The 15,968-nt window shown below is 46.6% G+C and overlaps 3 protein-coding genes across 10 annotated transcripts in view; 2 read left to right on the top strand and 1 right to left on the bottom strand.

Moving 5' to 3' along the window:
• Positions 1 to 11,238, bottom strand: part of OPTN (optineurin) — a 37,948-nt gene extending 26,710 nt beyond the window's left edge. The window contains exons 1-5 of one of the 7 annotated variants that reach the window (XM_031015188.3): positions 10,970 to 11,210; positions 2,964 to 3,115; positions 2,235 to 2,288; positions 1,962 to 2,153; positions 774 to 976 (exon numbers count right to left, since the gene is read on the bottom strand). In XM_031015188.3, the coding sequence (XP_030871048.1) occupies positions 774 to 976; positions 1,962 to 2,127 (369 nt within the window). In that variant the 5' untranslated portion in view covers positions 2,128 to 2,153; positions 2,235 to 2,288; positions 2,964 to 3,115; positions 10,970 to 11,210. Of the gene's footprint in view, positions 1 to 773; positions 977 to 1,961; positions 2,154 to 2,234; positions 2,289 to 2,963; positions 3,116 to 9,381; positions 10,775 to 10,969 lie in introns of those variants that run through there. The other 6 variants (XM_031015187.3, XM_055352331.2, XM_019035095.4 and 3 more) reach the window with 6 other exon arrangements.
• LOC101151356 (small nuclear ribonucleoprotein G-like) lies at positions 6,512 to 6,842 on the top strand. The gene has a single exon (XM_055352340.2). It carries the CDS (start codon positions 6,512 to 6,514, stop codon positions 6,698 to 6,700), a length of 189 nt encoding a protein of 62 aa, XP_055208315.1. The 3' UTR covers positions 6,701 to 6,842.
• A 60-nt stretch (positions 11,239 to 11,298) lies between the features above and the next one.
• The window catches only part of CCDC3 (coiled-coil domain containing 3), a 203,978-nt gene continuing 199,308 nt past the window's right edge, over positions 11,299 to 15,968 (top strand). The window contains exons 1-2 of one of the 2 annotated variants that reach the window (XM_055352333.2): positions 11,299 to 11,778; positions 12,653 to 12,730. In XM_055352333.2, coding sequence (XP_055208308.1) covers positions 11,771 to 11,778; positions 12,653 to 12,730 — 86 coding nt within the window. In that variant the 5' untranslated portion in view covers positions 11,299 to 11,770. Of the gene's footprint in view, positions 11,779 to 12,650; positions 12,731 to 15,968 lie in introns of those variants that run through there. The other variant, XM_055352338.1, reaches the window with a different exon arrangement.

Raw genomic sequence — 15,968 nt, 5'->3', positions numbered from 1 at the left:
GTGGACTCATAAGCTGTGTCTAAAATTCCAGAAAGGAAGGAAAAAACGTTCCCACCACCCAACCTCCTGCCCTTTTCCTCCCATCAAAGCCCACCCACACCCATTATCCCCACACTTGGCATGGACAGCAGAGGACTCCTTAACAAACCACGCCCAGTGGGGATTTCAAACGTGTTCTGGGTTGTGTCATTACTAACATCTTTGACATCCACTCCCAGGTATGAGCACATTTTTCCAGGTTCTTTGGGTTAAGAAAAATGTGTCTCTTTCTCTTTTCATCTGTGGCAATGCGATAGCCTCCTACCACAACATGATATTTTCCAAAGCATTTTTAAAAAGGAAAATGTAAAGTGAATAATCTCCATTTTAGACTGAGAGAACAGACAAGGTCAACAAGTAAAAATTCTGAGTAATGGGTTTTTAAAACATATTTTTTATATCAAACACAGAAACTAAAAACAATTGTTGGTTCTAGGCAGAGGCCCATCTGCACCATCTATAATGAATACAATACAATGATTTATAACCTTACTGTTCTTTTGCCTACAATCAGTATGGTCAAAGCTTTACAAATTTCTTTCCTCTAAAAGAGATTATCCATGACCCTTAATAGGGCAACCAATCTTTTCAGCAAAAGCACTTCTTCCAAGACCAGGCAAAACACCAATCCAGACTGAACCATGAAAGGTTTTGATCTAGGAGTCTAGACACGTAAGATTCCACTGCAAATGTCAAGGGGGAAAAAAAAAATCACAATGGATCGGTCTGCTCACCTCAGATGACCTTTCTGATTTCCCTTTTAGTTTTCCAAGCTCTTCCTTCAATTTCTCATTCTCATGACTCAAGGCCATTAGACGCTCTTTCGCTTCTTTGCTCTGTATCTCAAAAAACTGGCGTTCTTCCTTCTGTTTCTCCGTCCAGGCCGAAAGCTCCTCAAATCTCCCTTTCATGGCTTGATTATTTAGCTTCATGGCTTCTGCAGGAGGTTCAGAGTGATGGAGTCACACACCAGGAAAGTGGACTTGATCTGATGAACCAAATCTCCCTCTAGTCCACTTGACCACATGGCTCTGAATCGAAAGATGCCATGCTTAGCCTTGGCCCAAGGGTCAGCAGCAAAAAGACGAAGTGGTTTTTGCTTACAGAAAAGACTAGCGGGATGAACATCATTTCTAGTCCTTAAAAATCCCAAGAAAATAAAGTGGATTTGGGTACCGCCACTACAGCACAAATATCTAAATATCTATGGTTACTAGGAGCTAAGGAAGTTCTTACTACTCCTAGATTCAAATACTGGTCCTGCCCAAAGCCATGGCTTGAGATACCAGGATGCTTTCTCTTAATAAGGTAATATATAAGACTAACTCTGGAACCATAGCAGCCTTTCTTCCTTTTTCCTTTTTTTTTTTTTTTTTTGAGTCAGGGTCTCTCTTGTCATCCAGGCGGAAGTGCAGTGTCATGATCACGGCTCACTGCAGCTTCAACTTCCCAGGCTCAAGCAATCCTCCAACCTCAGCCTCCCCAGTAGCTAGGACCAGAGGCGTGCACCACCACGCCCAGCTTTTTTTTTTTTTTTTTAATTTTTTTGTAGAGATCAGGTCTTGCCATCTTGCCCAGGCTGGTCTTGAACTCCCGTACTCAAGCAATCCTTCTGCCTCGGCCTCCCAAAGTGATGGAATGACAGGCATGAGCCACCATGCCCAGCCTCTTTTTCCTTTTGAATGGGCTAAATATCATTATGCTACTTCCTTGAGATACACACAGTTTTTACTTTTACCTGTTTCCAAAAGTAAAAATCAGAACAGATTTAGCCTTGCCAAATGCTAAATCCTGTGCTTCCCCACCAGCTACCACCTATGGAAACGGGGAGAAGGGAGCTCACCATCAAGCCTTAGTGCAAAGGGATGGCATTTCTTGCAGGCCCAGGATGAATGGGGCACGCAGGGGCCAGCCCTGCTCACCTTTCAGCTGGTGGTTCTCGGTCAGGAGCTCTTTCATCTGCTGCAGCAGCTCCTCCGGGGTGAACGTGTCCAGGTTTGGGTGGGCCAGGTGGGGGGGTCCATTTCCTGTGCTTTCACTGGGGCTGTCCTCCTTTTCAGTGAGGCAGCTGAGAGGTTGATGGGACATTGCAGAAGTTCCTGTGGAAAAGTCACCTGTTGAAAATAGAGCTGTCCCCCGCCCCACAAGGGGTCCCCGGGAGTCCCACAAACCCATTGGCGATTGCTAATACTTACTCCAAAAGTTGCCCACTTTCTCTCCAGTTACATTTTGGACATTTTTGATTCTTCCTTTTAAACAAAAAAGGTATATGTAGCTTCAGAAAAGTGTGTGTGTGTGTGCGCATGTGTGCATGTGTGTGTGTGCGTGTGTGTGTGTATGGGTGTATAAAAGGGTACAATGAGGGCCGGGCGTGGTGGCTCACGCCTGTAATCCCAGCACTTTGGGAGGCCGAGGCGGGCAGATCATGAGGTCAGGAGATTGAGACCATCCTGGCTAACACAGTGAAACCCCGTCTCTACTAAAAATACAAAAAATTAGCCGGGCTTGGTGTTGGGCGCTTGTAGTCCCAGCTATTCGGGAGGCTGAGGCAGGAGAATGGCGTGAACCCGGGAGGCAGAGCTTGCAGTGAGCCGAGATCGCGCCACTGCACTCCAGCCTGGGCAACAGAGTGAGACTCCGTCTCAAAAAAAAAAAAAAAAAAAAAAAAAGGGTACAATGAGGATTTGGGAAATGGGGGAGGGAGACGAGGGTATGACATCATGATGATCAGGATATATGTAGACATGGGCAAAGTATCATGAAAAAAATTTCCCATGCAAATCTTCAAATTCAAATCTCCTTATTTCAAGTAAATTGCATGGTAAGTGAATTCTATCTCAAAAAAGCTGTTTTAAAAACTATATTTTGTTTCTTGTATTTTTGGTTTAGAAGAAAGGGAGAATTAACATTCTTTGAATGCTTACTATGTGCGGACTCAGCACACCAGGCCTGTCACTGACTAATCTTCATTAACGCTGAACCAGGCAGCTGTTTCAAAGGTGAGGAAGTTGGGTTTACAGAGGAGTACAGCTCATCCAAGGCCAGGAAGCGGCACCACCAGCTATCAAAGCCACACCTTGTAAAACAACAAAGTTATACTACTGAGTACTTAGGCTTTAATAGTCTATTTTTCAATGCATACTGAAAAGACTAAGATATCTTTAGGTATTGCATGGTCTGAAATTTTTTTACACATATCATTTTGTTTTGTAGAGGCATCCATGTGGACATAGAAATGCAAGACAAATGAGTAAATCCCCACTCTGCTTCTGTGTTACCAACCACCCAGGCAAACATGTTCAGCACAAATTTCCACCTTCACACTTGATGAAAATGATGTATTTTCTTCAAGAGCTGATGGGGATAGATTATAAAGCAATACATAGCAAAGGCAACTCCTCCCCGCTGACGCTGTATACACATGGCCCACACACGCATTCCACAAAGGTCAAGAGTGGCCAAAGTCCAGAGACATGCCTGAAAAAGCATATTATTACTTCCAGGATGTTTACTGTTAGAAGATTGTTTTTGAGCCGGGTGCGGTGGCTCACGCCTCTAATCCCAGCACTTTGGGAGGCTGAGGCGGGCGGATTACGAGGTCAGGAGATCGAGACCATCCTGGCTAACACGGTGAAACCCTGTCTCTAATTAAAAAAATACAAAAAATTAGCCGAGCATGGTGGCAGGCGCCTGTAGTCCCAGCTACTCCGGAGGCTGTGGCAGGAGAATGGCATGAACCCAGGAGGCAGAGCTTGCAGTGGGCCGAGATCGTGCCACTGCACTCCAGCATGGGTGACAGAGTCTCAAAAAAAAAAAAAAAAAAAAAGACTGTTTTTGTTTTTTGAGAGTCTCTCTCTGTTGCCCAGGCTGGAGTGCAGTGGAGCGATCTCGGCTCACTGCAACCTTCACCTCCTGGGTTCAAGTGATTCTCCTGCCTCAGCCTCCCAAGTAGCTGGGACTATAGGCATCAGCCACCATGCCTGGCCAATTTTTGTATTTTTAGTAGAGACAGGGTTTCATCATGTTAGCCAGGCCGGTCTCGAACTCCTGACTTCAGGTGATCTGCTGGCCTCGGCCTCCAAAAGTGCTGGGATTACAGGCATAAGCCACTGCTCCTGGACCTTAGAAAATAATTTAAAATCCATCTATCCAATAAATAGGTATTAAGCACCAATGTACACTATACAACTGTGATCAGGCAGAAAGCCACGCATGCACAAAAGGGGTGAAGAGAGAACTTGGAAGCGAGCATCCCATTTCTAACGGGGGAAAGGCACTGGTCTCAATGAGATCCATCAGCCACTCATGACTATGGAGCCTGTGTGAACTCTGAGTTGTGGAGAATCCATTACACATGATATCAGTCCCTGGAAGATAGAGATAAGAGCACTGCCTGTTTCTGACATGTAACTGTGTCATAATATCTATGTGTGCATTTAATAGCCATCAATTAAAATAAAACAAAATGCACCACTGTGGTGTTGCGTCCTTGGCCACAGGAGGCAATACCTTGGGCTTTCTGTAGATCTTCTGGAAGCAATACCTGGTAACCTCCTTTTGGTGTGAGGAACTTGTAGGTAATCAGAGACAGAGCTACCTACCACACCCTGTGACAGGACAGCCTGTGCCACTTCTTCCTACAAGAGCTGGTACCAAGAGGGGCATTCTCATGTAGTCATGTAATGAGGGTGATGGCAATTTTATGAAGCGGAAAACACTGATAAACCATAGGATTCATTTTTGAACCTTTTGTATCTATGTGTCACACACCCAAATTCACTTAGAAAACAGGTATAATGCAGAAGTGTTCCATAGCTTAGCATTAGGTGACTAGAACAGACTGCTCTTCTTCTCACAAAAATAATCTGAATAGACCATCAGTTTCTAATTTTCTGTAAAATTCATTTTTTTGTACCCAGAATCATCTCATTAAAATAGGGTTTTACTGAGTAACAGTGTTCCTACCTGATTTGCAGAGGAATACTAAAATTCTAGGTAATAGACCTAAAAGAGAAAATCCTTGTCATATGTATCATTTACTTGCCAACAGTTAATTTTTCTTAGGTATTCAGTGATTATACTATATTTTGCAAAGGCCATGAAAATATTCAACAGATTTTTTTAAAGAAAGGATCTAAGCAGATTTTTAGAAATGCGTTTGGTTTCATCTTATTATATGCACAAATTTCTCCTTTTTTTCTGAAAATGAAAGGAAAGGAAGGGGAGGGGAGAAGAGAGGGAAGAAAAGAGAGAGACGTTTCTTTGAAAACTGTTAAGATTTTTTTCCTCAATGAACTTTTTTTTTTTTCAGACAGAGTCTCACTTTGTCGCCCAGGCTGGAGTACAGTGGCACAATCTCAGTTCACTGCAACCTCTGCCTTTCAGATTCAAGTGATTCTCCTGCCTCAGCCTCCCAGGTAGCTGGGATCACAGGCATGTGCTACCACACCCGGCTAATTTCTGTATTTTTAGTAGAGACAGGGTTTTGCCAAGTTGGCCAGTCTGGTCTTGAACTCGTGACCTCAGGTGATCCACCCTTCTCGGCCTCCCAAAGTGCTGGAATTACAGGCTTGAGCCACGGTGCCCGGCCCCTCTATGACCTTTTATACCTCCACCAAGCCTACAGATACCACCATAATAAAGTTAAAACTGGTTCTAGTTGTTACATCAGTGTTTCTGACTTCTCACATTGCCCAGATTTTATAAGCATACGAGGAAAAAAGTGGGGTCGTGCTAAGGGAGGCCACAGAAAAAAACATTTGTACCATTAGCCAGATGTGTGGCCTTGGGAAGTCACGTGACCTCTAGTGGTATTTATTGACTCATCCAGCAAATGATAATCCTTATGTTGTTGCTTTCAGCTCAACAACTCTGTGAAAAATATTCTTTAGTTTCTAGAAAGACCACAATCTAGACCCCACCCTTCAATGCATATACACCAAGTATCATGGGCAGGCCAGTCACTCTCATGAATAGCTATACCTGTCCTAATGACAGCAAATTCTGTGATATTGTATATTGTTAGAAAAAATATTTTGTAATTCAAATGTCATCAAACATAAGAAGTTAGCATAAATGGTAAATATAAGCATGTAAATACTTAATACCAAAATTTTACTAAAAGTAATTTAATTGATGCCGGGTGCGGTGACTTATGCCTGTAATCCCAGCACTTTGGGAAGCCAAAGTGGGCAGATCATTTGAGGCCAGGAGTTTGAGATCAGCCCAGCCAACATGGTGAAATCCCATCTCTACTAAAAATACATAAATTAGTAGCAGAGCTCGCACGTCAGCGTAGTTACCACCAGCAGCCACTGCACCTCTTTCTGGCCGACTCGCCTCCCGGTCCTGCGGTCGGGCCCCTGGTCACCCCCATGCTGTCCCTTCTTTGTTCCTTGAAGATCTCGAATGCCACCTTTTGTTGAACATCTCGAATAGCATCATGTTCTAACCAGATGGCTAGAGGGGATTTATGGACAAGAAGTTATCATTGAAATTAAATGGTGGCAGACATGTCCAAGGAATATTGCAGGGACTTGATCCCTTTATGAATCTTGTGATAGATGAATGTGTGGAGATGGCGACTAGTGGGCAACAGAACAATACTGGAATGGTGGTAATACGAGGAAATAGTATCACCATGTTAGAAGCCTTGGAATGAGTATAAAAAATGGCTGTTCAGCAGAGAAACCCATGTCCTCTCTCCATAGGGCCTGTTTTACTATGATGTAAAAGTTAGGTCATGTACATTTTCATATTAGACTTTTTGTTAAATAAACTTTTATAATAGTAAAAAAAAAAAAGTAGCTGGGTGTAGTGGTGCGTGCCTGTAGTCCCAGCTACTCGGGAGCTGAGGCATGAGAATAGCTTGAACCTGGGAGGCAGAGGTTGCAGTGAGCTAAGATCATGCTACTGCACTCCAGCCTGGGGGACAGAGTGAGACCCTGTCTCACAAAAAAAAAAAAAAAAAAAAAAGAAAAGAAAAAACTAATTTAACTGATTTTGGATGACTCAAAGGGCACTTCATAATTCTTAGGTTATCTTAGGACATCACTATGAGCTATCACTGTGCAGTGCACATATGAAATATCTATCGGTGGAATGCCAGTTACAGAAAGCTTCATTCTCTGTTGTTAACATCACCTTGAGCTCCATTCAACTGAGGAAAGACAGAGATACATTACATATCCTTGCACATGTCTTCGAAGGTTACAGAAATTGGAACTAAGCCATTTATTCTAAGATTCTATCTAATAACAGAGTTTCCCATAATCAACTGACCTAGATGTGAAGTATGTTATTTCTAGGCAAAAGTGATATTTAATGATGGAAGGATGAATTAATTGAGCACAGGATTTGTCAAGATTCCACCAATGAGGAAGACTGAGGACTGCCTAGTAGGTGGATGGCCAAAAGCAAGTCCCCTAGATTTTATTCCCAGATCTGCTATCTCAATTCCTGATTGTGTGTGTGTGTGTGTGTGCATGTGTGTGTATATACATTTAAATTCCAGAGATCAAGTAATTATAGTAATGACCTGACCTTGTAAACACGAGCATACATCTGATTGCTGAGTTGGCCTTAGAAATGATCCAGACCAATATATTCAATGCAAGAATGTCTTGTCTGGTTTCGATGGCACATGATCCTATAGAGCAGGCTTGAGTATTTCAATGACAGAGCACGAGTGCGGTGACCTTAGCAGGCACTGTCTGTTCCACTGTGGGATGGCTCTAGTGGTCAGAAAGTCGTAATGTGTCAAATGGTACCTGCCTTACACTGACTTCCCCCCAATGGACACTGCACACGGTATAAGGTTAGGCCCTTGCCCTGGTATGGCCAAGTCTTCAAATTTGCTAATGAAGTATTCATAGTTTCAATCCCTACATGGGATAAATGAGTTTTAAACAGTGAAAACTTGCTTTTTGACCAGAGACAAGAGTTGGCTACTGGCAAATGCTATGAAGAGTTTGGGTTCACAAGGTGGGTAAGATTCTAACATTGCATCGACTAAACCCTTCCCACCTTGGAAAAAGAACTTAGAGTATGCATCCTACTAATGGGGTAAAAGCAGCCTTGTCATTACACACTAGAAGGGATATTGTGACTTCATATTTTAGTAATATACAGAAAATGGCAGCAGCTTTAACCTAGCTCCCCAAGGCAGGAACCTGGGAGTAAGGCTTGATTCTTCCCAGCCCCGTTTTCCCCAAGTCTAATGGGTCACCAAATGCCATCACCTCTACCTCCTAAATATTTATTTTTTCTTTTTTTTTTTTTAAATTAAGACTCAGTCTCACTCTGTCGCCCAGGCTAGAGTGCCGTGGCAAAATCTCGGCTCACTGCAACCTCTGCCTCCCAGGTTCAAGCAATTCTCCCACCTCAGCCTCCCAAGTAGCTGGGATTACAGGCGCATGCCACCATTCCCGGCTAATTTTTGTATTTTTAGTAGAGACAGGGTTTCGCCACGTTGGCCAGGCTGGTCTTGAACTCCTGATCTCAAGTGATCCACCCACCTCGGCCTCCCAAAGTGCTGGGATTACAGGCATGAGCCACCACGCCTGGCCCTTCTAAGTGTTTCTAAAATCCACTGCCTCCTCTCCATCCCCACAGGCTTAGTTCAGGCCCTTATCTTGTCTGTACCACAGCCACGTTGACCTCCACAAAGGACAGGGGTTCTGCCTATTTTGTCCACTGCTGTATCCCCAGGACTGAGAACATTACTTGCCACATAGAAGGCAGGACTCAGTAAATATCTGTTGAATACATTTTAACAGCCTCCTAAATGACTGGCTTTCAGCCCTGTCAATTTCAGTCCTCTTGCCCTCATGGTTTCTTTTGCAATATGAGGTCATTCCCCTGAGTCCATCCTTCCCGTACAAGACAGACTTTCAGTTTCTTAACAAGACAAACGTGGCCTTTCAGGGCCCAGGCCCAACTGACCCACCAGAGTCACCTCCTGCCACCAAAACACTCGTACCCAAGGCACGTTAAAGAGCTCACGGTTCCCTGCATTCTTCTGTCTCTGCGTTCTTGCCTCTCTTCTGCCCTCTGCCCGAAATGTCTGGCTCCCCTTGTGTCCTGGCAAACTTCCACTGGACAGATCAATGTCCAGCTTAAATATGATGTCCTGTGTCATATGAACTGTTCCCTACTCCGAGCACCCAGGAACACTCTGCATTTCCACCTCCTCTGCCCATTCTGAAATTACTTCTACCGTCTGCCCGTCTATTTTCTCTCCATGTTATTCTTACTAGAGACTGGCACATAGCAGGCTTGCAGTAAATGTTTGTTGAAATGAAATGAAAATATAGCATAATGAGGTATTTTTAAGTCTAATACCTGTAAAATGCTTTCTGCTGTGTAGGTGACAAACTCAGCATGCCAGTATTGTTAGGAGTTTCTCCACAGTTCCACGGCATTCACTTCCAGATTCTCAAAATCCTCTTTTCTAACTTATTTGAAAAATTAGAAGTGTTTTCTGTCACTGCAAAGCCATCTGGGTATCACTTCATAACACAGATTCTAATACTCCTCATACATATGTCAAAGTGGAAATAACAAAAACTTTTAAAATAATTTTTTCTTTCTAAATGAAATATTTTTTTTAAAAAAAGTTTAATTTTTTTCTTTTTCCTTTGGGTTTTCTGTTTCATAAATTCCAAAGAACATATATCAAATATGCCAAATCTCTATAAAACAGAAGGTGTATTTCATGGCCAGAATACTTACGCGCCTCTACCTAAGTAAGGGCGGGGGTTCGGCAGGACATAATACAGTGTCCAGTTGCCCTCGAGAATAAAGTTTGGTTTTCCGGGGTTGGGTAGGGGGGTGGGGGGGTGGAGGTTAGGTTAGTTATATTCCTAGCATAATATGCAAACTAAAGGTTAGTTTATAAAAAAAGAAGCTGTTACTTTTATTGTGTTGTACGTAATATATAAAGAACGCCTAAAATTGGCCCAGTGGAAAAACAGATGAATTATGCCAGGACTTAAATCAATGATCGTCCTCTCTCTACAGGTCACATTTAAACTTGCCTTGTCCACTCCAGGGCAATCCCTGGCCTTGGGGTCTGCCCTGGGACCTCTCCAGCCCCCGCCCCAAAACTGGGCCTGTCCTGGGAGGCAGCCTGGCCCCACTAACTCTTCTCTCCCTGGGTCAAAAGAGCAAGGTGGGTTCTTCTGTTCACACAGCCTGCACCTTGCTAACCAGATCCAAAGGCTTCTGAGGTCCTCACATTGCCTTACTTTTCTATGCTTTCATTTTCCATTTCATCCTTACAAACAGTTCCTTGGCGTACATTTCCATACAACAGTTTTCCTGCTGGTGGAGGCCAGGTCGGAACCTGGGTTTCATTTTCTTTGAGCGATGTTTACTTCCTGTAGCTTATGCATTTCGATGGCAAAAACAATTCCTTTGGGGTTCTCGGCCTCATCAAATATTCTCTCTATATAGAGTGTACACACTCTCCTAGACACAGCAGTCTATGTGGATTCCCACCGACCCTGGGCACCTCATTCAGCTCGAGTAGTGGTCCCATGTCTCCCACAGGCGTGTCTGTAACCACCTCCTTATGGCGAGGAACTGGCTGCGGAATCCTTCCCAGCCTGCGGGAGGACGTCACCTCCAAGTCTCTGGGTGACTTGCAGAGGGGTTACCTGCGGCCACGAGGCCGGCCCTGGACCCTGCTTGGGCTCACCCTGTGTTCACTACCCACCCTTTCCCACCAGGTCAGGACCCGCCGGGGCCTGGGGATCCTCCCAGGGCAGCCGTCTCACGGGAGGGCCGCCCCACCCCTCGCCACCCTCACCCCGACAGGCTCCGGGCCGCGGGGCAGGGCGGCGGGAACCGTTTTCAGACCGCGGAAGCGCCCGCCGGGAAGGAGCCGCCGCCCCCTCGCCCACCCCTGCAGCCCCCTGCCCTGGCTCACCTGCCGTCCGGCTTGGCTTCGCTCAGGGTCACTGTTTCCTCGGCATCGTGCCGCCTGGAGAGAACTCCCGACCGGGATGGGACGCTGACCAGGGAACCTGCCGGCGGGCGGCGGCGGCGGCGGAGGGGGCAGCAGGGATTGGGGTGCCTGGGGCTGATGCGCGGCCTCGCGACCCCGCCCAGCGCCGCTCAGCTGACAGCCAGCCGCTCCCTGCCCGCGCCGGGGAATTTCCCGGGCCCCGCCCCCAGGCCCCGCCCATCCCATACCCCGCCCATCCCCCCCACCCTGCCCATTCCATACCCCGCCCGACCAAGGCCCCGCCCCTCCTCTTTCCTGCGTCCGCCCTCAGCTACCCACCCTCGCGGTCCGTGCCGGGTCGAGGCTGGGACCGGGTGAACAGGGACTGCTCCAAGGCGTCACGGTGACGGCGTTAATCAAAATAAATCATTAATCAAATGCAGTGTGCGGAGTTCGTCTTCCCTGTGTCTTCCCGCAGATCCCGTAGTGGAGGCTGGAGCCGCAGGGGGTCGCTGCCGCCCACAGAAAGAGGAGAATCCCAGGCATCCTCGGAGGGAGGCCTCCATCTGTGTTTTTTGAAAAAAGGTTAACATCTAGACATAGTTAACTGAGCATACATAGCTTTCCACTCGTTTTTGCTTTAAAATACACTCAAAAAGCAGAAAGCCTGCAGGATGCTTCTTGGGCTGTTGTTGCGGACGAATAGGCTCGGCTATTCTTGTTGCTGAAGAATAGCCTCTGCTGGTGTGGAGGAGGGAAGCTGCCCCCGGATTAGACAGTAGGATGACAAGGTAGGAGCGAGAGCCGCCCTGTGTGCATCCAGAGTACCCGGGTAGCGCTGCAGGGATGGGAGGGACGGAAGGAGGGAGGGGGAGAGAGAGAGAGAGGGAGGGACGGAGAGAGGGAGAGAGGGAGAGAAAAAAAAACAAAACAACAACAACAACAAAACCTAATCTGAAACAGGAAAAAGGCAGATGCGCCCTCTCCTGGTATCTCCGAAGGATTCTGCTTCGCTGTCTGGACCTCCTGCTGCCTGGCCAAGCCTGACTCTCAACCCTGCCCCTGAGGCTAACCCCAAGAGCAGGGCAGAGAAGCAAGCAAGTCAGCGACTGCCCCAGACCCAATTCCGGGCCCTCAAGTTGGTGTGGTGTAGGAGGGGCAGATGAGGCTAGAGGCTGCTTCATAAGGAGTGAGCCTGGGGGTGGGAGTGGGGAGAAATAGAGAATTAAAAAAAACTCTTTTTATATCAGTGCAGGAGGGCCAGGCGCGGTGGCTCACGCCTGTAATCCCAGCACTTTGGGAGGCCAAGGCAGGCAGATCGCGAGGTCAGGAGTTCGAGACCAGCCTGGCCAATATGGTGAAAGCCTGTCTCTACTAAAAATACAAAAATTAGCCGGGCATGATGGTACTCTCCTGTAGTCCCAGCTACTCGGGAGGCTAAGGCAGAAGAATCGCTTGAACCCGGGAGGCAGAGCTTGCAGCGAACCGAGATCATGCCACTGCACTCCAGCCTGGGTGACAGAGTGAGACTCCGTCTCAAAAAAAAAAAAAAAAAAATCAGTGCAGGAAATAACTGATCATTCATGAAAAGGGCTTGGAAAAATATATACAGAGAGAAATGGAATGACGATCTCTAATTTTTGTTTATCTACTGGGATAATCCAGGCAGAAAAGACGGTGTCACAGCTGTACCCTGGGATCGGCAGAAGAGGGTCCCTCCGGGGCCTGTAAGGGGTGCCTGCGGTAAGTCTTACTTCACTAGGCTCCTTTTACTGTTTAAAACCCTATAGGTGGGGCACGGTGGCTCACACCTGTAATCCCAGCACTTTGGAAGGTCAAGGCAGGAGGATCGCTTGAGCCCAGGAGGGAGAGGCTGCAATGAGCTGTGATTGCACCACTGCATTCCAGCTTGGGTGAGAGGGAGACTTTGTCTCAAACAAAAACAAAAACGAGAACAAAACAACCCTATGAAAGTGAATTAAAATGAGCATCAGTGAAGCTCAGAGCCAAGAGAAGAAGGTCACCCACAAGCTGCCCATGGCTTTGGTGTGGGAGGCTCGAGGTGAGTTTCTGGTACAGAAAGCAGTCAAAGTTGTTTTCTCCTGATTCCTTCCTCTCAGTGGTGGGGTCGGGGTGGGGGGTGCCCTGAAGCACTGCACACACACATGCACACACACTCCCCCCACAACCACTTCTTAGCTGTAGGACCTTGACCAAGTTACTTCATCTTACCCTTCCTCATTCCCTTTATCTGTAAAATGGGGAGTATAGTACACTCTCAAATCCAGAAAGTTCTAAGGCCCAAACCTCTTTTCTGACCAGACCCAACTGATGGAAAGCTATTTACAGTCTTTATTTAGATGCCTTGATGTGATTTTTAAATTTGTTTTGTGAAGGAAAATCGAATAGTTGATAGGAGAACTGCGTCAGACAGTGTCAGGGTGTTATGTGATATAAATCCCATTTATTGAATAGCCTTTTGAAAATCCCCAGAATTCTGGGCTCTAAAGCAGAGCTTGCCCCAAAGGTTTTATTTTATTTTTTGAGGTGGAGTCTCACTCTGTTGCCCAGGCTGGAGTGCAGTGGCGTAATCTCAGCTCACCGCAACCTCCACCTCCTGGGTTTGAGTGATTCTCCTGCCTCAGCCTCCCAAGTGGCTGGGATTACAGGCGTGTGCCACCACACCAAGCTAATTTTTGCATTTTTAGTATTGATGAGGTTTCGCCATGTTGACCAGCCTGGTATTGAACTCCTGACCTCGGGTGATCCACCCGCCTCGGCCTTCCAAAGTGCTGGGATTACACGTGTGAGCCACGGTGCCCAGCCACCCAAAAATTTTAGATAAGGCCTCTGGACCCACAGCCCTCACCTAAGGATGCTGAGAGGATTAAAGAGGAAATACGTCTTCAACACCTAGAAGAACGCCTGGCGCATGGTGTTTGTTGCTGTTGCTTGTGTTAGAGCCGGTTCTGTTCCTTAGCCTGGATCATCCCGTTTGGTGACTCCATCCTCCTGCATACTTCCATGGGTAGATGGAATCTAAATGCAGCGAAAAAACTGAAATAATAGCATGCTCTTAGCTGATTTGTTGATGTGGTTTTGTGGTGGGCAAATGTAGAGCAGTGTGGGAAGGTTTTTAGTGAGATGCTAATCTGTGTTTGATGTTCCTTGTGTTCCCTTTCCACCCCAATCTCCTCTGTTTGGAGTTAGCAACGAGTCCCTTTGGGCTTCCTACCTTCAGGAGCGTTGGCTGGACTCCTGGCAACAGCTCTTAGAAGTACAGCCTTTCTTCTTGTCTTTTGAGAAAGCCTGATCTCAATACATCCATGATCTACCCCAGATGTCCTGGAGGAAGAGGACCCAGAACTGGGTGGGGTGGAGGCTTTCACAACAGTTGGAGAGAGGAGTGACTCCCCCGCCCCCAGATTGGGAGGAGGAGTGGGATGGTGGTCTTATGAGCATCAAGGACTCAAGCCTCAGTCCCTGCAGCACCCAGAAAGACAGCAAGCTCTTGGGATGCACCTACTGGACTTGGGGAACCTCCCGCAGATTCTGCTGCCCAGGCTTGTCATTGGAAACAGCAGAGACTGTTCCCTAGAAGAACCATTTGATAATGAGGGTATCAGTGGCAAGGTTGCTGGGCTGAAAAATAAATGGCCCTTACTTCAATGGGTACCAAAAGCCCTCCTGGAGTTTTGCATGGCTGTAGGGAAGGAGACCTCCCCTCTCCAGACCCCAGTGGTGCCCGAAAATAGGTTTCCCTACACCCCTGCAGAACTGGGTTTAAAGAAAGTAAAGAGGCCCAGGGCGGTGGCTCACGCCTGTAATCCCAGCACTTTGGGAGGATCGTTTGAGGTCAGGAGTTCAAGACCAGCCTGGCTAACATGGTGAAACCCTATCTCTACTAAAAATATAAAAATTAGCCAGGCAGTAGTGGTGCGTGCCTGTAATCTCAGCTACTTGAGAGGCTGAGGCAGGAGAATCACTTGAGCCTGGGAGTCAGAAGTTGCGTTGAGCCAAGATGGTGCCACTGCACTCCAGCCTGGGCCATGGAGTGAGACTCTGTCCAAAAAGAAAGAAAGAGAGAGAGAGAGAAGGAAGAAAGGTAAGAAGGAGGGAAGGAAGGAAGGAAGGAGAGAGAGAAAGGAAGGAGGGAAGGAAGGAAGGAAGGAAAAGAAAAGAAAAGATATGTAATATTTTTATGTGCATCTGAGCTGGTAGACTAATATTCGTACTTGCTACCCCAGATGCCAAAGACTACATATGTTATGACTCCATATACATTAAATGTCCAGAAAAGGAAAATAGAAAAAGACAGAAATCAGACCAGTAGTTGCCTGAAATTGGGGGTGGCTTTGAACTGAAATTGGGGGTGGCTTTGAACTGCAAAGGAACTCAAGGGGATTTTTGGGGGATGATGGAAACATACTAAATCTGAATTGTAATGATGGTTTTACAACTTTTTAAGTGTAATTGAAAGCCACGAATCATACATTTACAAATGGGGTGAATTTTATGGCATGTGGATTATACCTCAATAGAGCTGTACAAACACCACCAAAAAGAACACGACCTAATAATTATGTCCAATGAAGCAGGGGTCCCCAAACCCTGGGTGGTGAACCAGTACTGGTCTGTGGCCTCTTAGGAACTAGACTGAACAGCAGGAGGTGAGCAACGGGTGGGTGAGCATTATGGCCTGAGCTCCGCCTCTTGGCAGATCAGCAGCTGCATTAGATTTTCATAGGAGCGCGAACCCTATTGTCAACAGCACATGCAAGGGATCTAGGTTGTGTGCTCCTTATGAGAATCTAATGCCTGATGATCTGAGGTGGACCCATTTCATCCCAAAACCACCCCCCCCCCCCGCCACCCACCATCATCCATCGAAAAATTGTCTTCCATGAAACCAGTTCCTGGTGTCAAAAATGTTGGGGACTGCTGCAGCAAAGGGTGTGCCCCTGCTCCTGTGAGGCCACTG

Source organism: Gorilla gorilla, chromosome 8, assembly GCF_029281585.2.
Source record: "Gorilla gorilla gorilla isolate KB3781 chromosome 8, NHGRI_mGorGor1-v2.1_pri, whole genome shotgun sequence".
NCBI lineage: Eukaryota > Metazoa > Chordata > Mammalia > Primates > Hominidae > Gorilla > Gorilla gorilla.
This window is presented reverse-complemented; position numbering and strand designations above follow the sequence as displayed.

Coding starts and splice junctions, on each gene's coding strand:
- LOC101151356 (XM_055352340.2), top strand. CDS start 6,512: ATGGACAAGAAGTTATCATTGAAATTAAATGGTGGCAGACATGTCCAA.